Source organism: Hyaena hyaena, unplaced genomic scaffold (genome assembly GCF_003009895.1).
Source record: "Hyaena hyaena isolate Hyena2069 unplaced genomic scaffold, ASM300989v1 scaffold_152, whole genome shotgun sequence".
Classification (NCBI taxonomy): domain Eukaryota; kingdom Metazoa; phylum Chordata; class Mammalia; order Carnivora; family Hyaenidae; genus Hyaena; species Hyaena hyaena.
In genome coordinates, this window is record NW_024080784.1 from 727,108 (window position 1) to 752,215 (window position 25,108).

General features: G+C 37.6%; 1 protein-coding gene across 3 annotated transcripts in view; it reads left to right on the forward strand.

Annotated features, from left to right (window-relative positions):
* The window catches only part of DNAJC2 (DnaJ heat shock protein family (Hsp40) member C2), a 36,759-nt gene that overhangs the window by 5,877 nt on the left and 5,774 nt on the right, over nucleotides 1-25,108 (forward strand). For all 3 annotated transcript variants that reach the window (XM_039239113.1, XM_039239115.1, XM_039239114.1), the window contains 8 exons: nucleotides 1,300-1,375; nucleotides 16,442-16,540; nucleotides 17,525-17,666; nucleotides 19,320-19,400; nucleotides 20,291-20,356; nucleotides 21,079-21,170; nucleotides 21,439-21,560; nucleotides 22,223-22,372. In XM_039239113.1, the coding sequence (XP_039095044.1) occupies nucleotides 1,300-1,375; nucleotides 16,442-16,540; nucleotides 17,525-17,666; nucleotides 19,320-19,400; nucleotides 20,291-20,356; nucleotides 21,079-21,170; nucleotides 21,439-21,560; nucleotides 22,223-22,372 (828 nt within the window). The remainder of the gene's footprint in view (nucleotides 1-1,299; nucleotides 1,376-16,441; nucleotides 16,541-17,524; nucleotides 17,667-19,319; nucleotides 19,401-20,290; nucleotides 20,357-21,078; nucleotides 21,171-21,438; nucleotides 21,561-22,222; nucleotides 22,373-25,108) is intronic.

The following is a 25,108-nucleotide window of genomic DNA, read 5'->3' on the forward strand; positions in this document are numbered from 1 at the left end:
TTAGTGGTCCTGGATTTGGTACCTGGAAATTGATACCGAGGAGAGCAGCCTCATTGCACCTGGGGTGGGAGTGGGTGGAGCAGAACCAAACTGGAGAGGTTCGAAAATGGATGCTAAAGGAGGTAAAACGTGTGGACACCTTTTTCAAGAAGTTTAATGTTGATGGACAGCAGAGAAATGGAGAGGCTGGTAACTGGAAAGGGGGTCATAGGGGTGGTTTTAAGGATGAGAGCTAACAGCATCTTTTTATACAGGTGAAGATAATCCACTCGAAGCTTGGGAGATAACTAAAAGATGCTAGTATTTGAGGAGAGTTAGAGAAGACAGTGCTCAGAGTAGTTTTTCTCGGAGAGATAGGCCTTTTCAGTTGTGAATGGAGGAAAGGGGGAAAGATGTATGTATGGATGCAGGTAGGGTAATACAAAGATTAAGTAGGATAATTTACATTTTTTAGTTAAGTGGGAGGCAGGGCTGTTGATCAGAGGGGGGAGAAGGATCTGTGAGGGTTGAAGAGAGACTAGTGAAATAGTAACCTTAGGGAGTGGAAAGGCAAACCAGCTGGAACAAAGTACGATTGCCAGGCATAATGAAGAAGCCCATCCGCATGAACTTTGTAGTCCTGAATTTGAAGGGAAACCAGTCAGCTCTATTTAACCTTTTTCTCCCGTGTTTCATGCCCTCAACTCCCTTTCCTCCCCTCTCAGTTCTCCAATATTAGACTCACCCTTTGAGTTCTGTAGGGAGCCTTCATTTCAGTTGCTGCTTCAACTTGTCAGTTCACAAGGATGTTAACAAAAGCAAGTACTTTCTCTCCAGAGAAGCCTCATCCCTCAGTTTCTCAAAATTTCCATCCAGCCTACCTTCTTTGCTCTACATGGCTCCTGGTCCAATCCTTGCATCACCCTTGCCCATCCCTGTGGGGCTGCCATAGTGCTTCCTTCAGTTCTGAAATGTCTTGATTGAAGGATGGCCATAGGATATTACTAGGTGTTAAGAGAAAAATAGGCTGAATGGTCAAGTAAGTTAAAAAAACGCTGGGTTTTGCAGGTTTCTGTTTGCTTGTTTTTTTAGTTGCAGGACTTCTCAGACCCTTTATTAGGTTTACATCCATACAACTCATCAAGAAGGCTGTATCACAGTCCATGTTTCCCAGACCTGCATACCACAGAATCCATTTTGTATGGACTATCTCACTGGACTCCTATTTGGGATTCTCACTTTGGGAAGCACTAAAAGGGGGCCCAGCACAAGGTATATCAGCTCCATTTAACACTTGACATCCTTTTGTGTCTTTATCAGAACCAAGATCATTATGCAGTACTTGGACTTGGCCATGTAAGATACAAAGCTACACAGAGACAGATCAAAGCAGCTCGTAAGTACCTAGTTCTTTTGAAATAATTCAATATCTGGTATAGGAAATGTGATCCTTTTGGAACAGTCTGCATGATCATATTCTATAGCCATAAATTTGTTATATGGTGATAACAGTGTATAACCCACAGTCTCCTTTACCTTCAGAACCAGAAAAAAAAAATCAATCTCGTGCATGGACAGAGGGTGGGTGGTGTGTTTGTGACCAAGATAAAGAATGTTCTTCCAAAAGCAAGCTTTTAAAAATTAATATTTCACTTCCCTTCAGAAATATGGCCAGCTGTATTTAGTGGAAGCTGTCTTGTTACTTGGGTTTTCTTATGTTATTTTGTGGTCTTAGGTTACATTTTTGTTGATACCACCCTTCTCTTCTGTCCAAAGTAGAATTCTCTGACGTTTCACTGTTTTTTTTCATTGACAAGATTGAAATTTCAGGGAATTGTTGGAGCCTAGTCTTCACATGCCTTATAAAACACCATCGCATAGTGCCCTACACACCATTCAGTTCAGCTGGTTAGTAAAGTTTGATGAAAGAGGTGAAGGTGATTAGTTTTCTGTGTTTTATCTTAGGAGAATGTTCTACCCTCCACTCTAGAAAATAGATATTAAGGTCAGAGGAGGTAAGATTGTAGCCATATGGGAAAGGAGTTAGGGATTCAAGGCCAGTCAAGAGGAGAAAGTATTATACTTGGAGGATGGTGGCTGAATGAGATGGATCTCAATTTGAAAAATACTAGTTGAGACTAGGCATAGTCAAATAAACTCAGAATTTTTCCCATTAATTGTTATGGTTAGGAAAATCACAGGAAACATTTTTAACAAGGTGAAGGAATTTATGAGGTAATTTCAGATCTGTTATTTGGTTTCTTGAAGAGCTGGCATGGTTTTAAACTAAGCATATGTTAATGCATATGAATAGTCATTGCAGTATACATAAATGCCAGGGAGGTTCATTTGCCATGGAAAAATATTTGCAAAGTCTTGCTATATGAAAGTACAGCATACAAATACCAAATGAGTCTAGATACATATAAATGTGTGAAAGAATTAGAAGTGATTTAGAACTATGAAAAACTTTAATACTTCTGGTTCAAAATATTTCTGATATTTTAAACTGAAGCTGTTACTTATTCTTAAAAATTAAAAATCCTATTTGGAGACATTTATAATAATAGCAGTATGAGTGTATAAAAAACCTTTTCGCGATACACCCTCAAAACCTCCAAGAAACTGTCTTCTTCATTGGGATAAGAGGGGGAGATTCTTTGAAATTTCAGTAAACAACTGCTGCTCCCAGATTACCCTTGTTTCTGTTTCAGACAATATTATTTGGCCTCCTTTATTTTTAATATTGAGTAATATCCTTTGCCCCCTCCACGAGACACAGTATAGGACAATCTTGGGGCTCCCTAATGTACATGGATTAGGCAGAAAACTAGCGCAGCAGAAGAGGAGACTGTCCAACAAAAAATTGAGATATCACTTCTCTTAGACTTTATCATAAGATTCAAAAGAAAACAAGATCTACTACCTGTTGTCAGGAAGTTATGAAGACACTACTTTGAGGGGCAGGGTATAGGCATTGTAGAAAGAGAGTATGAGAAAATAAGCAGAATTGCCTGGAAACTGAAAACATGAGAGCAGAATTCAGAATTAGAAAGGCTGACATAAGATTAGGAAAAAAAGCAGAGGACAACCTTAAGGAATGTTCCCAAGATTGAGAGGAGGAAGAATAAAGAGATGTCAGTTTCTAAAGAAGTCAGGACAAATGTAACCAAAACCATAATTGCAAATAAAGAAGGAAACTTAACCCTTTTTATAAAAAGATACATCTCGAGATTGAGAGTGTTTGCAGGCATGTGACTTCAGTTTCACTGCTCAGCACATTTCCTTTGAAATTCATGGGAGAATGAGTTAGGCCGTGCTGCACAGAATCCTTTTTGCCAGCAGGCATGAACAGCACTGCACAGCTCGTGGCTTCCACCCTACTCCCTGGCTGTGAAGTAGCCTGTGCTGTTTCTCTAGTGCTCCATGGTCGTGGATCATCACATCTCTGAACTGTCCACTAGGATTTGATCATAGTTCCTCGCTTCATGGCTTCCAAGCCCTAGAGTCTGACCCACAGAGATTCTGTGAGCTGCCTAATAACTTGTAATAAATTCCGTTTATGCCTAAACTGGCTAGAAGACAAAAATGCCTCTTTGGGAGTATTGGTGGATAATATAGTTGACTATTTAAAAAAATCTTGGAGTTCAAAAAAACAATATATTTGTCAGTTTTTGAAGTGCTGCTGTATATGTAAAAAGCACTAAATTTATTATGCCCCAAAAAAGATTTGTACAAAAGTGTGTATAGCAGCCTTATTTATAATATCCAAAAACTGGAAGCCCCTCGAATGTTCACCAGCAGGACCATGGATAAGCAAACTGCTAAATATTCATACAGCAAATTAATACTTAGTAGTTAAAAAAAAAACAGATTACTAAGACATACAAGAATGGTGATGAATTTCAAAACATTAGGTTGAGCAGAAGTCACATACAAAGACCTACTCTATGATTCCACTTACATCAAGTTCAAGAACATGCAGAAGTAGTCTTTGGTAAAGGAAATTAGGTAGTAGGACATGGGAGTTGGCTGGAAAAGGGTAAAGGGAACTCTGGGTGATAGAAATGGTCTGTATTTTCTTTGGTGTAGTTATAGGGTAGATACAATTGTCAAAACTCATTGAACTGAATACTTAAGATCTGAGCATTTTGTTCTATGTAAATTTTATTTTAATTCTATAAAATAGGTGATTTAACAAAACAAAAAATGTCAGTCACTTGGGAAATCAGATATACTCTTTGGGACCTAGAAAGATATAAATTTAAGTGATTCTTTTTGTGAAAGTAAAATCATTGCCTATTAAAACTTAAGGGATGGTAGTCAGAGCCATACTATAAGTAAGTTCATCGCCTTAAGCTTCTGTTACTGTTTTTAAAAAGAGAGAAAAATAAAATAGGCATTCAATTCAAATCTTTAAAAGACTAACACTAAGGAACGTGGAGGAAAAAATGGATTTATAAGAAAAAAGGTATAATAAAATACAGAAAGAATACCATTACAGAAGGTTCTTAAAAAAATTTTTTTTAACGTTTTATTTCTGAGAGAGAGAGGGTGAGCAGGGGAGAGTCAGAGAGAGAGGGAGATATAGAATCTGAAACAGACTCCAGGCTCTGAGCTAGCTGTCAGCACAGAGCCCGAAACGGGGCTCGAACCCAGGAACCGTGAGATCATGACCTGAGCGGAAGCCCGACGCTTAACTGACTGAGCCACCCAGGCAGGCACGCCCAGAAGATATTTTTAATTGAAACCACTATTAAATGAAATAGATTCAAAAGTGTTGATGAAATGAACTTTTTTTAAGTTGAGGAAGAAATTTTAAAAGTTATGAAAGAAATACCTCCTGGGCCCCAAGTGGCTCATTCATTGGAGCATCCACCTCTTGATTTCAGCTCAGGTAATGATCGCAGGGCCATGGGATCGAGCCCTGTGTTGGGCTCCATGCTGAGTATGGAGCCTGCTTAAGATTCTCTGTCTCCTGTCCTTCTCCCCCGCTTGTTCTTTCCCTCTCTCTCTCAAAAAGAAAAAAGAGAGAGAGAGAAAGGAAGGAAGAAAGAGTTAACTCCTAAAAAATGTTGTTAGAAGTAGGTGGCTGGCTCAGTCAGAAAAGCATTCGACTCATGATCTCAGGGCCATGAGTTTGAGCCCATATTAGGTTGTAGAGATTACTGAAAAAATAAAAACATGTTTTTAGACCCAGGTAATTTTTCAAATGAATTTTTCCAAATGTTTAAGGGATTAAAACCTCTCATGCTGAAATAAACTGTTTTGGAACAGTTTGTTTTGTGAAGTTAATATAATCCTAGTATGAAAGCCTGGCATAAAAAGACAAAAATATGTAGATAGTAAAACAGATCATGGTTGGGAGAGTAGGGAGGGATGAATAGGACAAGCACAGGATTTTAGGACAGTGAAAGTACTGTAAAATACTGCAGTACTAGAAACTGTGGACACGCGTTATTACATACTTGTCCAGACCCACAGAGTGTACAACATCAGGAGCGAACTGTAATGTAATATAAACTATGAACTTGGGTGATTATGATGTGTTAGTGTAGGTTCAGCACTTGTAACAATTGGTCCCCTCTAATGGGTATCGGTGGTACCAGAGGAGGGGGAGGCTGTGCGTGTAGAGAGACAGAGGGCATGTAAGAAGTTACTGTGCCATTCTCTCACTTGTACTGTAAAGCTAAAAGGCTCTAAAAAATTCTTAAAGATAATAAATTTTAATACCTGGCAAAGAGAGACTTAATAAAACTACAGACAGATCTCATCCACGAATGTAATGTAAAACCAAAAAATGTCAGTTAAAATGATAGCAAATTGAACTTAACAGCACATTAAAAGAATAGTACCCATGCAGACATAGGATTTCCCTCAGGAATCCAACGTAGGAAATGTATTGATAATAGTTAAATCTATTTATAGTTCAGATAATATTTCCTAAATAGTGAAAATGTATAAAACACAATTTAATAGCCATTCCTTTTTGATAAATAGAATTTTGCAAAGAAATACAGCTAATTTTCTACTTTTGTAAATATTTCAAACCCACAGCTAACAAACTTAAAGCATGCAGTATTAGTGATATTCCTGGTAAAATCCATGGGAGAAGCTAACTTGTCTATTCTTTTTTTATGCTATTAGGAGTATGATTTAGGGGCGCCTGGGTGGCTTAGTCGGTTAAGCGTCCGACTTTCGCTTAGGTCATGATCTCGCGGTTCGTGGGTTCGAGCCCTGCGTCGGGCTCTGTGCTGACTGCCAGCTCAGAGCCTGGAGCCTCTTTCAGTCTGTGACTCCCTCTCTCTCTGACCCTCCCCTGCTCACGCTGTCTCTCTCTCTCCTAGAAATAAATAAAACATAAAAAAAAAAAATTTTTTTAAAAAAGGAGTATGATTTAGTGAGTTAATATATTAAATAAGAGGGCTGTTGGAAAGAAGAAAAAGATGTTTGTAGATAATACAGGATCTACCTAGAAAACCAAATGGGGGTCGAATCAGGTGGCTAGATATAGGAGAAATAGGCAGAAATAGTATAATTTTTGGAAGCCGCCATCAAATATATAGAAGGGTATAGTCATTTTAAAGATGATCCCAGGGCAAGAATAGGTAACCAGAAACAAACCCTGGTAAAATTTACCATGATAAAGGAGGCATCATACATCAGTGGAGAAGAGAAGGATTATTCAAGGACTTCCATTCATAGTTTTGATATTTACTTGAATATGTTAAAATTGTAAAAAAAAATTTAAATTTAAAAATGTTTTCAGTTCTAACTATAGAAAATATTAATGAAACTAGAAAATATGTTAAAATTGTTGAGAATGAAGTGCCTTCTAAATTTATAATTACCAAGAAAAATTATAAAAGAAATGATCAATAAATATAAATGAAAATGATTTATATGTATGTTGTACCTACATAAATTATATGTAAGTATACATATATATGATATCTATACGTGTTCTTTTTATTTATGTAAAACTTATATTTTGAGGATTTCCCCCCCCTCACTTAGGGATCTCATTAGGTTACTTGGCAGTGAAAGTCATCTTGTAGAAGTTTTACATATATATAAATAATGTGTCTGTGTGTCATGAACATACATATGTTTACATGGGATAATTTATGTGTATGCAGTATATATCACACAGATAATAAGTTACGTTAAAATATAAATGGAATATAAAAAATACATCAGAGACAATGACAACAGTATTTATAGAAAAGCATTTTAGAAACAAATAGAGTAGACAGTCACTTTTAAATTTAAAGCTGAGGTATTAAGAAAATTGAGCTTTGCTGAACAGGAATATAACCGGAGGGAATTTGGGGGGGGTCTCAGTTTTTTTTATTGTAAAATTTAAAATGTTGTAGGGAACATTTCAGACAGACAAGGAAAATTTTTTCTTTTTAACTTTTTATGTCTTTGTTTTATTTTGAGAGACAGAGAGCGAGCAGGGGAGGGGCAGAGAGAGGGGGAGACACAGAATCCAAAGGAGCTCCTGGCTCTCAGCTGTCCAGCACAGAGCCCGACACGGGGCTCAAACCCATGGACTGTGAGATCATGACCTGAGCCAAAGTCGGACACCCAACTGACTGAGCCATCCAGAAGCCCCAAGGAAATTTATTTTTAAAGAATCTTATCACTCTTAAAGCATTCTTCTCTATTAATAACTCACACTTTACATTATAAACAGAAGTTTTGAGTTTAAGGGAAATGAACACTTGCTTTAAAACACTCTTTTGTTTTAAATCCTTTATTTTTTAAAACCTTTATCTGATGTAACACTAAGTAATAAATACCTTGTGATGCTTGGGGAGGGGGTGGTGTACAGAGAGGAAATTTTCAAAAAAAAAAATTTTTTTTTAAATGTAAGTATATAACAGCAGCTGAAAAAGCATTAGCATTAAGCATTATGGACCAGGAGAGGCAGCGTACCAGCACAGGTGAACCATCAGGCTTGCCTGGATTGAAGCCTGATTTGCCAAGACTTTGGACTTACCCTCTCTTTGCCTCAATTTCCTCTTCCGTATAATGGAGAAAATAATAATAGCACTTTCTTCATTGATTTATTGGGAAGATTAACTGATGAATAGTGCCAAGTATATATTAAGTGTTCAACATATGCTAACAGCTATCTCTAATTTATTGTAAAGTGAGTCAGACAAACTAAGAAGAGAAACTAAAACAACCTCTCCTTTCTCCATAGATGAAGGATGAAGGAGAGAACCAAAAATATTGTTAAGCCCCAGTAATAAGTGTATGTTTAAATAATTAATATTCGTTGCTGGTGAGGCTGTGGTGAAATACATGTTCACATAAGAGTATGAAGTGGTCTAATGTTTAGAAAGGAACTTGTTCCTACGTTTCACTCACAAATGTCACCTCTGTAAATACATCCTCAGAAGAAAGAATCCTGAATATGTACAAATAACATCTCTACAAAATGATTAAAATCGGCATTACTTATAATAGGGAAAATTTAGAAACAATTTAAATATCCAACAATAGAGAAATAAATTATGATAAATCTATTTGAAATACTTTACTAAACAATCATTAAAATTTTTTGAAGGAGCACCTGTCTGGCTAAGTTGGTAGAACATCTGATTCTTTTTTTTTTTTTTTAATATTTTATTTATTTCTAGGAGAGAGAGAGAGAGAGAGACAGCGTGAGCAGGGGAGGGTCAGAGAGAGAGAGGGAGTCACGGACTCTGAAACAGGCTCCAGGCTCTGAGCTGGCAGTCAGCACAGAGCCTGATGGCGGGGCTCGAACCCACGAACCGCGAGATCATGACCTAAGTGAAAGTCGGATGCTTAACCGACTAAGCCACCCAGGGGCCCCAAGAACATCTGATTCTTGATCTCAGGGTCGTGAGTTCAAGCCCCATGTTGGTCATGGGGCCCACTTTAAAAAAAAAAAAAAAATATTTTTTTGAAGTTTGTAACAACAGAAAATGCAAATGTATAATGTTAACTTGAAAAAAAACAGACTATAAATTGGTATGTATGTTACAATTATACTTAGTTTCTTTAAACATGTATAAGGAAAATCTGTGTGAAAATATATCAGAATGTTAACAGTAAAATTGTCTTTGGGTGTTGGCATTTTGGCTAATCCTTAAAATAATTACTTCTTTTTCTATGATTTCCACATGTAACAAGCTTCTATTTTACCATAGAAGAAAATATTTTAAAATTGATATTTTGATTTTACAAATGGTTCTGTGTAGCTAACTCATGTTTATTTTTGTATTTTTTTAATTGAAGTATAGTTGACATACAGCATTATATTAGTTTTAGGTGTACAACATATGATTCAGTATTTATATACATTACAAAATGCTTACCATGTAAGTGTGCTTACACTCTGTTACCATACAAACTTACTGCAATATTGTTGCCTATAACCCCTATGCTGTGCATCTTCTGACTGACTTATTTTATAACTGGAAATTTGTACCTCTCCGTTCTCTTCAACTATTGGACCAGTTAACCATCCCTCCTCCCTCCCTCTGGACCAATTAACCATCCCTCTTCCCTCCCTCTGGCAATCACCAGTTCTCTGTATTTATGAGCCTTTGGGTGGGGGGAGGTTTGTTTATTCATCTGTTTTGTTTTTTAAGAGTCCACATGTAAGTGAAATCATGTAGTATTTATTTTTGTCTCACTTATGTCACTTAGCATGGTACCTGGTATTCTGTCCATGTTGTTCCAAATGGCAAGATCTCATTCTTTGTTATGGCTGAGCAATATTCCATTATATATATAATGTTCAACATCTTTATTCAGTCATCTATAGATGAGCACTTAGGTTGCTTCCATATCTTGCTGTTATAAATAATGCTACAGTAAACATAGGTGTGCATATATCTTTTTGAATGAATGTGTTTGTGTTTTGTTGGGGGTTTTTTGTTGTTGTTTCGTTTTGTTTTGTTTTCCCCAAATGCATACCCAGAAATGGAATTGCTGGGTCATGTGATATTTTTGTTTTTAATTTTTTGAGGAACCTCCATACTGTTTTTCATAGTGACTATACGAATTTGTACAGTGCATAAGGGTTCTCTTTTCTCCACATTCTCACCAAAGGTTAGTTCTTGTCTTTTTGATAGTAGCCATTCTGAGTGGTGTGAGCTGGTAGCACCTTGCAGTTTTGATTTGCATTTCTCTTATGATTAGTGATGCTGAGCATCATTTAATGTGTCTGTGGCCATATGTATATCCATCCTTTTTAGAAAAATGTCTGTTCAGGTCCTCTGCCCATTTTTTAATCAGATTATTTGGATTTTTTTGTTATTGAGTTTTAGGAGTTCTTTGTGTTTTGATATTGACCCCTTATCATATAAATCATTTGCAAATGTCTTCTCCCATTCAGCTGTTGCCTGTTTGTTTTCTTGGCTGTTTTCCTTCACTGAGCAGAGGTTTTTATTTTGGTGTAGTTTCAAGTATTTATTTTTGCTGTTATTTTTCTTCCTGGAGAGGCACATACAGGAAAATATTACAAAGGTCAATATCCAAAATATTACTCTTAGGTGTTTTAAGGTTTCATGTCTCACTTTAGGTCTTTAATCCATTTTGAGTTTATTTTTGTGTATGGTGTAAGAAAGTGATCCAGTTTTATTCTTTCTTTCTTTCTTTCTTTATTTTTTTAAATGTTTTATTTATTTCTAGGAGAGAGAGACAGCGTGAGCAGGGGAGGGTCAGAGAGAGAGGGAGTCACAGACTGAAACAGGCTCCAGGCTCCGAGCTGGCAGTCAGCACAGAGCCCGACGCGGGGCTCGAACCCACAAACCGCGAGATCATGACCTAAGCGAAAGTCGGAAAGTCGGACGCTTAACCGACTAAGCCACCCAGGCGCCCCCAGTTTTATTCTTTAACATGTAGCTGTTCAGTATTTGCAACACCATTTATTGCAGAGGCTGTTTTTTCCCATTGTATATGCTTGCCTCCTTTGTCATACATTAATTGACCATATATATATGGGTTTATTTCTGGGAGATCTGTTCCACTGATCTATGTGTCTATTTATGTGCCCGTCCCATACTATTTTCAGTACTGTAGTTTTGTAGTATAGTTTGAAATCTGGGATTGTGATACCTCCAGGTATCAAAAGAACCAATGATCTGCTTTGGTTCTTCAGAGTCTTTTTTGGTTGCATACAAATTTTAAGATTATTCTAGTTCTGTGAAAAACACTACTGATAGGGGTGATAGGGATTGCATTGAATCTGAAGATTGCTTTGGGTAGTATGAACATTTTAACAATAATTGTTCTCCCAATCCATGAGCATGCTGTACCTTTACATTTATTTGTATCATCTTAAGTTTCTTTTATCAGTGTCTCACATTTTTAAGAGTACAGGTCTTGCACTTCCTTGGTTAAATTTGATCCTAGGTATTTCTCATACAGTTGTAAATGAGATTGTTTTATTAATTTCTCTTTCTGCTAGTTATTATATTGACGTACAGCTGATTTCTGTCTGTTGATTTTTGTATCCTGCGACTTCACTTAATTCATTCATTCTAATTTCTTGGGGTGGTGTCTTTAGGGTTTTCTATATATGTTGTCATCTGTAAATAGTGATACTTTTACTACTTTGTAGTTTAAATGGCTTTAATTTCTTTTTCTTGCCCAATTGCTGTGGCTAGGACTTTCCAGCACACTGTTGAGTAAAAGAGCCATGAAGTAGACATCCTTATCTTGTCATGATCCTAAAGAAAAAGCTTTTAGCTTTTCACCCTTGAGTATGATGTTAGATGTGGGTTTGTCATATATGGTCTTTATTAAGTTGAGGTATGTTCTTTCTATACTCACTTTATTGAGAGTTCTTATTAATGGATGTAGAATTTTGTCAAATGCATTTTCTACATGTAATGAGGTCATGTGATTTTTATCCTTCATTGTTAATATGGTGTATCATGTTGATTGATTTGCAGTTATTGGACCATTCTTAATATTTCTTGACTAAATCTCAGTTGATCATGGTGTATGATCCTTTCAACGTATTGTTGAATTTGGTTTCTTAATATTTATTGAAGATTTTTGCATCTGTATTCATTAGGGATATCGGTTTGTAATTTTGGGGCTTTTGTAGTGTCTTTGTCTTATTGTGGTGTCGGTAATGCTGGCCTCATAGAATGAATATGGAAGCATTCTTTCCTCTTTTGTTGTTGAGAAAGATAGGTATTAAGTCTTTTTCAGATGTTTGATAGAATTCACCTATGAAGCCATCTGATCCCTGTTTTTAGGGGTTTTTGGGTTACCAATTCATTTTCATTACTAGTTATCAGTCTGTTCAGACTTTTTTCTTTTTCCTGATTGAGTCTTGGAAGATTGTGTGTTTTTAGGAATTTATCCATTTCTTCCAGGTTATCCAATTTGTTGGTGTGTAATTTTTCATTCCTTTGTGTTTCTGTGATGTCAATTGTAGCTTATCCCTTTTCATTTGTGGTTTTAGTCATCGGAATCTTCTTTGTCTTAATGAGTCTACCTAAAGGTTCATCAATTTTATCAAAGAACCATCTCTTGATTTTTTTTTCTATTATTTTTTAAGTCTCATTATTCCAGTATTTTCACTCTGATCTTTATTATTTCCTTCCTTCTAGTAACTTCAGGTTCTGTTCTTTTTCTGGTTCTCTAATCTATTAAGGTTAGATTGTTTGAGATTTGTCTCAAGGTATTTTTTTGATCCACTAACTTAGTAGCATGTTATTTGCCTCCATATGTTTGTTTTTTTTCTGTTTTTCCCCCCTATAGTTCTAGTTTCATAATGTTGTGGTTGTAATAGATGCTTGTATAATTACTGTGTTCTTAAATTTATTGAGACTTGTTTTATGGCCTAACATGAGATCTATCCTAAGAATGTTTCATTTGCACTTGAGAAGAATGTGTATTCTGTTGGGTGCAGTATTCTGTTTGTATGTTAAGTACACCTGGCCTAATGTGTTGTCAAAGCCACTGTTTCCTGACTAATTTTCTAGTTGGAAATTCTATCCTTTGTTGTAAGTGGGGTGTTAAAAGCTACTATGATTATTGTGTATTACTGTCCATTTCTTTTTTTATAACCATTAATTTTTCTCTGTTTAGGTGCTCTCCTGTGTTAGATGTATAGATATTTCTAATTGTTATGTCCTCTTGTGGATTATCTGTTTATCATTAAGGAATGCCTTGTTTTATATCCAGTTATAGTCTGTTTTAAAGTCTGTTTTGTCTGATATAGTATTGCTACCCCAACTTTTTTTTTTGTTTCCATTTGCATGGACTATCTTTTTCCATTCCTTCACGTTTGGTCTGTATATATATGTCTTTATGTCTGAAGTCTCTTGTTGACGGCATATTCTTATATAGATGAGTCTTGTTGTTTTATCCATTCAGTCATCCTTTGTCTTTTTGGAGTATTTAGACCATTTACATTTTAGGCAATTGGTTTTTGGTTGTTTTTTTTATGTTTATTTATTTTGAAAGAGAGAGAACATGAGTGGGGAGGGACAGAGAGAGAGAACCCAAGCAGGCTCTGTGCTGTCAGCATGGAGTATGATGCAGGGCAGGGCTCAATCCTATGAAAAGTGAGATCATGATCTGAGCCGAAATCAAGAGTCAGATGCTTAACTGACTTGAGGCACTCCCATTTTAGGCAATATTAAATAAGTATGTACTTATTGCCATTTTGCCAGTTGCTTCTGGGTTTTGTTTTGGGGTTTTTTGTAGCTCTTTTCTGTTTCCTTATTCTTCTCATGCTCTCTACCCTTATGATGTGATGACTTTCTTTAGAGCTATGCTTGGATTCCTTTATTTTTTTTGTGTGTGTGACTATTAAAGTTTCATGGTTTGTGGTTACTTAACATGAAATTCATATGTAACATCAGTCTATATTAAGTTGATAGTTGCTTAAGTTCAATTACTTTTGTGTGTGTGTGTGTCTGTTGACTGATTTTTGTAGATAGTTGATTTTACTACTTTTGTCTTTTTACCTTCTTACGAGCTTTATAAGTGATTGAACTCCTATCTTCACTGTATGTTTGTTTTTACCAGTGAAGTTTTCCTTTCACCAGTTTCTTCTCTTTATGGCCTATTCTTTTCACTTAAAGAATTCCCTCTAACATTTCTTGTAAGGCTACTTGAGTGATCATCAGCTCCTTCAACTTTTGTTTGTCTTGCAAACTTTATCTCTCCTTCCATCCTGAATGATAACCTTGCTGGGTACAGTATTCTTGGTTATAGGGTTTGTTTATTTTCTTCAGCACTGTGAATATATGCCACTCATGCCACTCACTTCTGGGCTCCAAAGATAAGGCTGAAAAATCAACCTTATAGGGTTCCCCTTGTATGTAACTGCTTTTTCTCTTGCTGCTTTTAAGATTCTCTTTATCTTTCATTTTTATCATTTTAATTACTATGTGTTGGGGTGGACCTCCTGGGTTTCATCTTGTTTGGGGCTCCCTTTGTGTCCTGGAGCTGGATATCGGTTTCCTTACAGGTTGGGGAAGTTTGCAGCCATTATTTCTTCAAATAACTTTTCTGCCCCATCTCCCCTCTCCTTCTGTGACCCCCTATAATACAGATGTTCCTATACTTGATGTTGCAGAAGTCCCTTAACATAGCCTCATTTTTTAAATTCTTTTTTCTTTTTGCTGTTGAGCTTAGTTGCTTTCCATTACCCTGTCTTCTTGATCACTGATCTGTTCTGCATCCTCTGATCAGGTATTGATTCCCTTTAGCTTGTTTTTCATATTTTCTGTCTCTTTGTTGAAGTACTCAAGGTATTATTCACTCTTCCCTCCAGTCTTTATGACTGTTACTTTGAGCCTTTAATCAGGTTGAGTGCTTATTCCCATTTTGTTTAGTTCTTTTTCTTGGATTTTATCTTGATCTTTCATTTGGATCATATTCCTGTCTCCTCATTTTGTCTTACTCTGTTTTTTCTGTGTATTAGGTAGGTCAGCTCCTTCTCCTACTCTTGAGAGTAGTGGCTTTATATAAAAGGTGTCCTGTGGTGCCCACCTGTAGTGTGAGTCCCACCTGGTCACCAGAATCAGGCCCCCCAGGAATGATTTCTGTGGGGCTTGCGTGCACCCTTCCTTTGTGACTGGCCTGGTACTACTGTGGGTCCATTGGTATGTGAGGCTTGCTCTCAGCACAGCTGGCTTAGGGTCAGGCTATAAATTGTGGCAGGTGTGCTGATGGATAGGGCTGCCCCCCTCCTCTGTCCAGGGTTGCTTTGGAGGGGCACTGGTTCTAACCACGGCTGCCCACCAAGTGTGATGGGATGGGCACCTTTGGGTAGGGTATTTCTGCAGGGGAACATGAGGCAGGACAAGAGTGTCAGCAAGGCAGATGGAGAGTGTCACAGCTGGCACCTGCCAGCGCTTTTCATTCTGGAGAAAATTGCTACGGAATTTTCTGCTCCTCTGGCACATCCTGTATGATTCGTAAATCTCCGTCACATATAAATAACCCAGGCAGTTTTCAAATTGCTGCCTCTGTGCTGGGTCTTAGAGCAAATGATATGGCGTGTTTGCCCTTTAAAAGCAGAGTCCAGGGGCGCCTGGGTGGCTTAGTCGGTTAAGCGTCCGACTTTCGCTTAGGTCATGATCTCGAGGTTCGTGGGTTCGGGCCCCGCGTCGGGCTCTGTGCTGACTGCCAGCTCAGAGCCTGGAGCCTGTTTCAGTCTGTGACTCCCTCTCTCTCTGACCCTCCCCTGCTCATGCTGTCTCTCTCTCTCTCCTAGAAATAAATAAAAAATATTTAAAAAATAAAAAATAAAAAAATAAAAGCAGAGTCCAGAGGGCGCCTGCGTGGCTCAGTTGGTTAAGCGTCCGACTTTGGCTCAGGTCATGATCTCATGGTTCGTGGGATCGAGCCCCGGGTGCTGACAGCTCAGAGCCTGGAGCCGGGTTCAGATTCCATGTCTCCCTCTCTCTTACCCTCCTCTGCTCACGCTGTCTCTCTCTTAGAAATAAATAAAAAATAAATTAAATAAATATTTAAAAAATTTTTTTAATAAAAAAATAAAACCAGAGTCCAGGATAGCTCCTGGAGCTAAGTAAGCCCCACTGACTTTCAAAGCCATACGTTCGTTAATGGGGGCTCCTCTTAGCTGTGTAGAACCCCAGGGCAAGGGTGCCCAGTGGGGCCTTGATCCCTTTACTCCTCAGGGAGGACCTCTTCACCTGTGATATCCTTCCTGCTTAAAGGTTGCTACCCCAGGGATTTGGTTCCCAACCGCACCTCTTCCTCTCTTTTCGATGTGGCTTTTTCTTTAGCTATGGAAAAGCTGTTCTGTTAGTCTTCAGGTCCTTTTCAGAGTGAGTTGCACTGTGTGTGGTTGCAGCCTTGATGGGTTCATGCGAGGAGATGAGCTCAGGATCCTCCTACGCCGCCATCTTCCCAAGCTCCTCATCTTTATTTTTAGTTTTGATGCAAAAAGTGACAAACTGTCTAAATCTGGCTTGTTTTGTAGATAAAGCAATGGTTCTAAAACATCACCCAGACAAACGGAAAGCAGCTGGTGAACCAATCAAAGAAGGAGATAATGACTACTTCACTTGCATAACTAAAGGTAAGAAAATACCTAGAGTCAGGAATTTGTAAAGGTGGTGATTATTAAGTGCTAGGATTGGATTTCTAGTGTATATACTGTAGTTAATTTAAATATACCATGACATTTACAAAAACACTTTCGGTTATATCTGGTTGTTTGTGATAACCAGCCCCAGAGCCTTGATCCCAAAGTGAGATTCTCTCAAACCATCAGCGTCAGCAGCACCTGTTGCTTATCAGGAATGCAGAAGCCAGGGCCCCCCCGCCAGGTTCACTGAGTCCGTGTGTTACTGAGATAGATCATCAGGTGATTATTCTTCTCAGCTTCTGAGAAGCTCGACCTAGAGTTATTTCATCCTAACTGTTATGTCTAACAAGAATGCCAAGTTATTTCTACATTTCAGACACTTTGTAGGACTAAATAGTTCTTCAGATGTTTTGCTGATTTAAATCCAAAAGTTGATTGTCTCCTGCTGTGGGACTCAAGACAACGTTTATTGCTGTTTACATAGCCATATCTTCATTAAGCAAATTAATATAGATTCTTACCATATCTGTGTCCTTAAGTGATTTTACATCTTGATGATAACTTTTTAAAATCATGTACACATCTTTCAAACTTACTCTTTTTGGCCCACACTTATGTAGTGCTCTAGATGCTAAAGGTTCTTTGGTTTTTTATTTTTATTTTTTTTACAACCTTGGAATCTAACAGTTAATTTTCTGGCTATTTCTTTTTCCTCAGAGTCACGAATTCCTAAGGGCTGAGTACTTAACCATTGTTTTGTCACTTGCCTTCTAGAAGAGGTACTGAAAGAAGTTGTGAAGTCAGATTATATCCAATCGTGCTAGCGGTTATCATTACCTACATTCAGTCTCTTCCTTCCCACAAGCAAACAATTTTTGAAGATGAAAAATACCTTTTTTTTAAACGAAGGAGATTTTTTCTCACAGGGAAAAAATGTAGAGTTATAGTAATGTGACCTTACCATTGTTTCCTCAGCTTATGAAATGTTATCTGATCCACTGAAAAGGCGGGCATTCAACAGTGTAGATCCTACTTTTGATAACTCAGTTCCTTCTAAAAGTGAAGCAAAGGACAATTTCTTCGAAGTGTTTTCCCCAGTGTTTGAACGGAATTCTAGGTGAGTTAAGGGATCCTCTTGTGATCAGCATGCTGTATTGGCGTGCTTCGTGGGATCTTCCAGGTTTCTGCATTTTTCCTCTGATAAAAGTTTTTCTCTCTTTGTCGTCCTTCTCTACAGCATTGAGCCTCTCTGGTGAATGTACTGCTCTCATTTATTTTGCTCTCTGAACAGTTCTGCCTTTTCATGGTGAAATTCCTTTACACCTCATAGGATGTTTTTCTTTTAGATTTCCTTTGTGGGAAACAACAGTAGCTGACTTTATGCAGTGTGATACTGTTACTGAGGTGATAGTAATTTCGCATTCTTTTGCTTCCCATTTACTAACGGTATATACTCTCTCTGGCCCTTTATCATCTGATAAAGTTTTTGTTCTTTTGGAGCTGTTGTTTTGGAGCATTTCATTATCATAAGGTTCTCTAAGGATGCAGGTTTTTTTTTAATGTTTAGTTCTTTTTGAGAGAGAGCACGATCAGGGGAGGGGCAGCGAGACAGGGAGACACAGAATCCGAAGCAGGCTCCAGGCTCTGAACTGTCAGCACAGAGCCCAAGGCAGTAACCAACTGAGCCACCCAGATGCCTCAAGGATGAGATTATCTTTAATGTTATTGTATATGTAATTTATTTCATTCAAGTCCGTTTTTAATTGGTGTATATCAGTATTCTGCGTTTTTTGGTTCCATCTGTACTGGAAGGTTTCCTTAGAGCACAGTGTGGCTGCATATTGAAATCACCTGGAGAAGCTGAAAAACTCCTGATAGCTGTGTTCCACCTGGAGAGATTTAATTTAATTGTGATTTCAATTTAATTAGCTTGGAATGCCTCTAGGGTATTTAAATATTCCCTGGTGATTCTAATGTGCAGCTGGGTTTAAGACCCACTTTATCGGCTTAGCGCAACTTAGTATTTTCTCCACCCACTCTCCTCATTTTTGTTTTCTAATAGTGTTGAAGGTGGTAAAACAAAATAGAGTGATATATTTTGTTGTGGAATGTTTTCATAGAGTAGAAAACATGGGTCAGTAACAGCCACAGAATCTGTCAGGGATGATGGGTGAGCTGCTTTAGAAGTTCTGACTCAGCGCAGGGATGGTCATGGCAATAAGAGGGTGGAAATCTTACTTCTGTATTAACATTTAAAATCTGGGGGGCACCCAGGTGACTCATTTGGTTGAGTATTCAACTCTTGATTTTGGCTCAGGTCTGGGATCTAACCCTGCACGGTGGAGCCTGCTTAAGATCCTCTCTCTTCCCGCCCACTGTTTGCACTCTTACTCTCTAAGAAAAAGAAGTGTGGGCCTACAGGTTGCTTCTGTGCTGCCTGTTTAGAGGCAGGAGTTAGTGAGCTTGGGAAAGGGGGCCTTAGCGCCTGTTCTTCCTAGCTAGTGTGGCAGCTGTCACAGGCCTGTTATTTATAAAACTGAAGACAACCTGATGATGAAAACATCGTTCTTTGTTTCTCAGCAACTCTGTCTACCCTTGTCCTCTCTCGTTGCACCTGTATTGTGCAGCACCTTAGTGCTGATCTGCCAGCCCCATCTCTTTGTGCTAGGGGATATAGAGTGTTAGTAAAAAATGTTTCTTAATAAATTAGCCTGTCTCCTGACCTTTGTACAGATTTTGAATTGAATTTTTTAATTCTTTTTTATTTCAGATGGTCAAATAAAAAAAATGTCCCTAAACTTGGTGATATGAATTCATCATTTGAAGATGTAGATGCATTTTATTCTTTCTGGTAAGTGAATACACTGTTCCTATGATGCTGTCATTTTTTAAAAAAGAGAAGTATCCAATAAATACTTGATTGTTCATAAATTAATTGAAGGATAGGAGAATCAGGACAAAAGCACTCTATTCAGAAATAATCATAATAGTTTTCACATGCTATATTATCTCCTATGTGATATTTAGGCTTTTATGATTTTTAAAATGTTTTCTAATGCCATTTCTAGATATCAAGCATACTATAGAGGTAAAAAAGGAAAATTAAGGAGCCTTTTCAGTAAAAATGAAAATTTTTTCATTTGGTTATTTAAAAATACACACGGAAAGCAGTGCTTTTTTTATCTCTGTGATGGATTCACTAATGTTTAATGAAGACAATAAATAGTCATGGCCAATTTGTATTACTTGTGCAGTATTTTCTGATTAAGTACCTAGTAAATGAAAACATAAAATTACTATGAAACAAAAATGACCAAGTGTAGCTCTGCCATTTGTAGTTGCTTTTCTCTTGAGAGGATACAAATCAGAGATACCACAACACTATGCAGGCTGCCTTAAGGCTTGACAGACTAGGAAAGGAGAAGGTAGGGAGAACTTCAACAGGTTCCAAGCAAGAGAGAAAGCTAATGGAGAGATGGCAGGGAGGTGTGATTTTAATTTAGGGGTAAGGAGTGTACCTTTAGATTTTCATACCAAATCAGTGTCATTTAATTAAGAGGAAGAAGACAACTTGAGCATAGTGTTAGTTAGACCACGTGAGGGGGGACTTGTCTAGAAGACAAACTCACCAATTTGCCATTAATGTTTCTTAGCATTATATGCACCTAACTTAATTTTAAAAGGAAGATTTTTTTATTTGTTAGCTTGATTTTTTTTTTTTTTAATTTCTATTTGTATTAGGTATAATTTTGATTCTTGGAGAGAATTTTCTTATTTAGATGAAGAAGAAAAAGAAAAAGCGGAATGGTATGTAAGTCACTAATAAAGAAAGATGGTTATTTGTTTGCAATGATGTATGAAAATATACTACATATATTTTTTGTATAAATTTTCTCTTTGTGTATCCTTTTTCAGGTTGAGTATTTTGAGATCCCATCTCACAAGTTAAACTAGATGGGGCCAAATCAGTAGTTGGTAGGATGTGCTTAAGAAATGACCAATGAGGGGCGCCTGGGTGGCTTAGTCGGTTAAGCGTCCGACTTTCGCTTAGGTCATGATCTCGCGGTTCGTGGGTTCGAGCCCCGAGTCGGGCTCTGTGCTGACTGCCAGCTCAGAGCCTGGAGCCTGTTTCAGTCTGTGACTCCCTCTCTCTCTCTGACCCTCCCCTGCTCACGCTGTCTCTCTCTCTCTCTCCTATAAATAAATAAATAAAAAACATTTTAAAAAAAAAAATGACCAATGGAAAAAAAAAAAAGAAATGACCAATGAATATAATTGTCATAAAAGCTCAATTCAGCAAATTATTTTTCTTCTGTTTGCTTAACTGGTTTAATTTTAGTTTTCTTCGTGTGTATAGGGAAATACTTTTGACATGAGTATTCTAAAAAACTCAACAAAAATTAATACTAAGTAGAATCATCCTTTAATGTTAGTATCAGACATTTACACATAAATTTATAAAATAACTACATTTTCCAGTCATGCTATCTGTAATCAGTAATTTGTTTCCAATATTCTCTGTTTTCTAGTCGTGATGAGAGGAGATGGATTGAAAAGCAGAACAGAGCAACAAGGGCACAAAGAAAAAAAGAAGAAATGAACAGAATAAGAACATTAGTTGGTAAGTATAATTGGTATTTTTTAAAAAGTTCTTTGGGGCACCTGTCTGGGTGGCTCAGTCAGTTGATTTTTGGCTCAGGTCATGATCCCAGGGTGGTGGGATCCATCCCTGCATCACACTCCGTGCTGAGCATGGAGCTGCTTCAGAGTCTCTCTTTCCCTCTGCCCCTGTTCCCTGCTTGCACATGTGCGCACTCCCAAAGTCAGTCAATTAATGTACAAGGATCTTTAATGTTAGAAATTGAAAAAGTTAACTTTTTTTCTGGTAGACAATGCATATAGCTGTGATCCAAGGATAAAAAAATTTAAGGAAGAAGAAAAAGCCAAGAAAGAAGCAGAAAAGAAAGCAAAAGCAGAAGCAAAACGAAAGGAGCAAGAAGCTAAAGAAAAAGTAAGGTGACATTTGATGAAGCTGGACTTTAAATGTTCGTAAAGTGTTTAATCTTCAGATCTCTTTTAAAAACTATAATCTTGGGGCACCTGGGTGGCTTAGTCGGTTAAGCGTCCGACTTTCGCTTAGGTCATGATCTCGTGGTTTGTGGGGCTCTGTGCTGACTGCCAGCTCAGAGCCTGGAGCCTGTTTCAGAGTCTGTCACTCCCTCTCTCTCTCTCTGACCCTCCCCTGCTCACGCTGTCTCTCTCTCTCTCTCTCTCTCTCCTAGAATAAAAATATTTAAAAAATTCTAAAAAATTAAAAAAAAAAAAACTATAATCTTTAAGTAGAGAATTAGGTGCAACTATGCATAAATCTTGCAAGTTGGTACCATGATAATTACAGGGATATTCCTTACGAGCAAACTCTTATTAAGCAAAAACATGTCATATACATTCCTTTAATACTATGCATATTTCTAATGTGCCTATTTTGTATTTTTAATAAATGTAGAACTTTAGCAGCTGCTTTTCTCAGTTTAACCTTCTATCTTCTATAAGTTGACATGTCACAGTTTTTGACTGTTAATTTATTAAAAGATTGAATTTTTTAAATAAGGTTACAGACATTTAGAAATCCTAATTTTCTTTTTAAAATAATTGTATTTTCTATTATTAAAGCAAAGACAAGCTGAATTAGAAGCTGCTCGGTTAGCTAAAGAGAAAGAAGAGGAGGAAGTTAGACAACAAGCATTATTGGCAAAGAAGGAAAAAGATATCCAGAAAAAAGCCATTAAGAAGGAAAGGCAAAAACTTCGAAACTCATGCAAGGTGCGTCAGACTGATTGAGCCAACACTAGGTAACAAGTAAATCCTATTGCTAATTAAACTTAAGAATATTTTTCTTATAATCTGCAAGTGTAATTCAACTGTTGTATGAATTTTATCTCATTTAAACATCTTAAATGCTTTTCAATTCTTTTTTTAATTTCACGTGCAACTGATCAAAGTTTTTTTTTTTTAACATAGCCATCATGCTGTTTTGAAGCCCCCCAAAAAACTTGTTTAATATTCTAATATTCCTGTCTTTTTGATTATCCCAACAATGTCTTTTTACAGTTAGTTTATTCAAATTAGGATCTAAATGAGACTATTACAAAGGCTTTAGTTTGTGTTTCCTATTGTTTCTGCAGCAGGTCCCCAAACGTCACCAGTTCCCCTTCCCCCATTACCATTCATTTGTTGGAGAAACCAGATCATTTGTCCTCAGAGTGTCCCACAATTTGGTTTTGGCTGGTTGCTTCCTTAATGGTGTAATATCAATATTTATCTTAGAAAAAGTTTCTTTAGACGTTAAAATTCAATTCTTTTTAAGGGTCTGAAAGGTTTCATTTTTATCTAAGTAAAAGAATATCATTTGGGGAAGTACTGGTAGTTTGCATTCAGGTAGTTTTCATTAAGAACTACTGACAAAAAAATCCCAGAAGTTTTCAAATGTAGTTTTTGTCCAAAGAGCTGTTCTCAAATTTTAAACTAGTCGAGTTAGAGACCAGCATTGTTCGAACCTTACCAGACGGCACTGAATGAATAAATTAATGAGCTGCCAAGCAAGAGGTTGCCACAGTGTTATGTACTACACCACGGAGTTAAATTCAGCAGGTGTGTACATGCTGACTTTGTGCAGAAACACTCTGTTCCATGTGACTGTCCAGAGGCTCCAGATATTGGATATATATTTTAATATATGCCATCTGGAATCTTCAGTTAATAACATAATTGAAATTAAGCTGCCCCATCAGCGTGCTGTGAAAAAGATTTAAACAGAATACAAACACAGGTGGTCTTTTCAGGCTTTTGGTCAGTGAGAGAACAGTCTAAATAGAAAAACTGAAATATTTTCCTAAGATTTCACCGAGAAAATTGTTTTGAGAAGGATGCAGTGTATCGTGGTGGGAAAGAGTATGGACTGAGAGCAAGCTGCCTGGCTTTGAAGTCATTCTTCTTCACTTAACACTTACTGTCTCTGGGCCCTCAGGAAGTTACTTCAACCCCTCTGCCTCCGTTTCCTCACCTGCACATTAGCTGAAATAGTACCCAGTAATAGAGTTGTGACGTTTAAATGAGATCATTTCCGTGCAGTATGTAGCATATTTGGCATATAATGAGAAATCAGTAAAAAATTCAAAGGGGCCAATTAAACAACAGAAAGCTTAAATAGTTCTTAGAGATGATGCATAAATGAGGGTAAAAGTTTTGGCATTAGGTGACTTTGTTTTTATTGCTCCTTTCCAAGAGTTCATGTATTCATTAAATATCTGGCGAGCACTATGTGCAAACAGTCTAATTAGATCTAACTGATATAGATCTAATGATGATACAGTTCTCACCTTCCAGAAATCTGGTTAATGGTGGAGAATGTCAAGTGAACAAGCATTTCAAACACTTTAAGAAGAGCACTAGGATGAGGAAGGACCAAAGCAAGGTAGTCAAGGGAGGCTTTTTGGATCTAGTAGGGTTCAATAGGTGAAGCAGCATGTGTGTGGGATCAGAGATGAGAGAGGCCAGGAGCACCAAGAGAAAGCAGAGATCCCGGAAGTATGGTTTCATGAAGCAGAGGCTGCTGAAGAGGTAAGGAGCCAGGTCTTGAAGGACGTTCTGTGTCTTGCTAGTTCATATGTGCTCCTGAGTTGGTTTCAGTCGGGATGCTGAGAGGAGACTAGAGGCGGAGGCAGTTGGAGTTTTTTGCTATAATCCTGGTGAGAATATTGTGCCTTTCAGAGAGGGTGGGAATAAAATAGGGTGGATGAAATGAGCCACTATTTGGGAGGGAGGACAGGCTGCTGCCTGGGTGGTACTGATTGTGTGCTGAAGGGAGGGAGTATTAGTACAGGAGTGTTTACGTGTGTCCCGGTATCTTGCATGGAACACTGGATGGATGATGGTATAATTCAACAAAAACGAAAAAGGAGGAAAAGCTGAAAGTAAATGAAGAGTTCATTTTATTGCCATTTCCATCTCCACCAGTTGACTTCAGTTTAGGGTATGTTGAGCACATCGAGATTCTCAAATGGAAATTCTGAGTGAGTAGTTCGGTGTCCAAGTCTGGAATTCTGGGGTCACAGTCTTCTCTCCGTGGCACTAGGAGCCGTGTGAGTAGATCACCCAGAGAGCGGGCTGAGAGGGAGGAGGGTGGAGGATGCAAACACCCAACTTTAGGTACTGAGAGGAAGAGCCTTAGAAGGAGGGACACTGGCAGGTAGGAAGAAAGTCAGTAGTGCTTTTTGGATGCTAGGGAAGGGTCAGCAGTAAAAGCACTGGAACCTTAGTGAGAGGCAGACTGCATTAAGGAAGCAAGGAGAAATAAGTAAGGAATGGGAGGCAATGGACACAATCTTTAGTTCATCATATTTTTCTAACATCTCCCGTTCCTGAACACATTACATTATCTTTTCCTTTAATTTCACACTTAAAATTTCTAGCAAATATTACAGTTCAACACACAGAAGATAGAGCAGGCAGCCTAACGAAGAGAACTTTGAGTCCTCATACAGAATTTGATTCATAGGT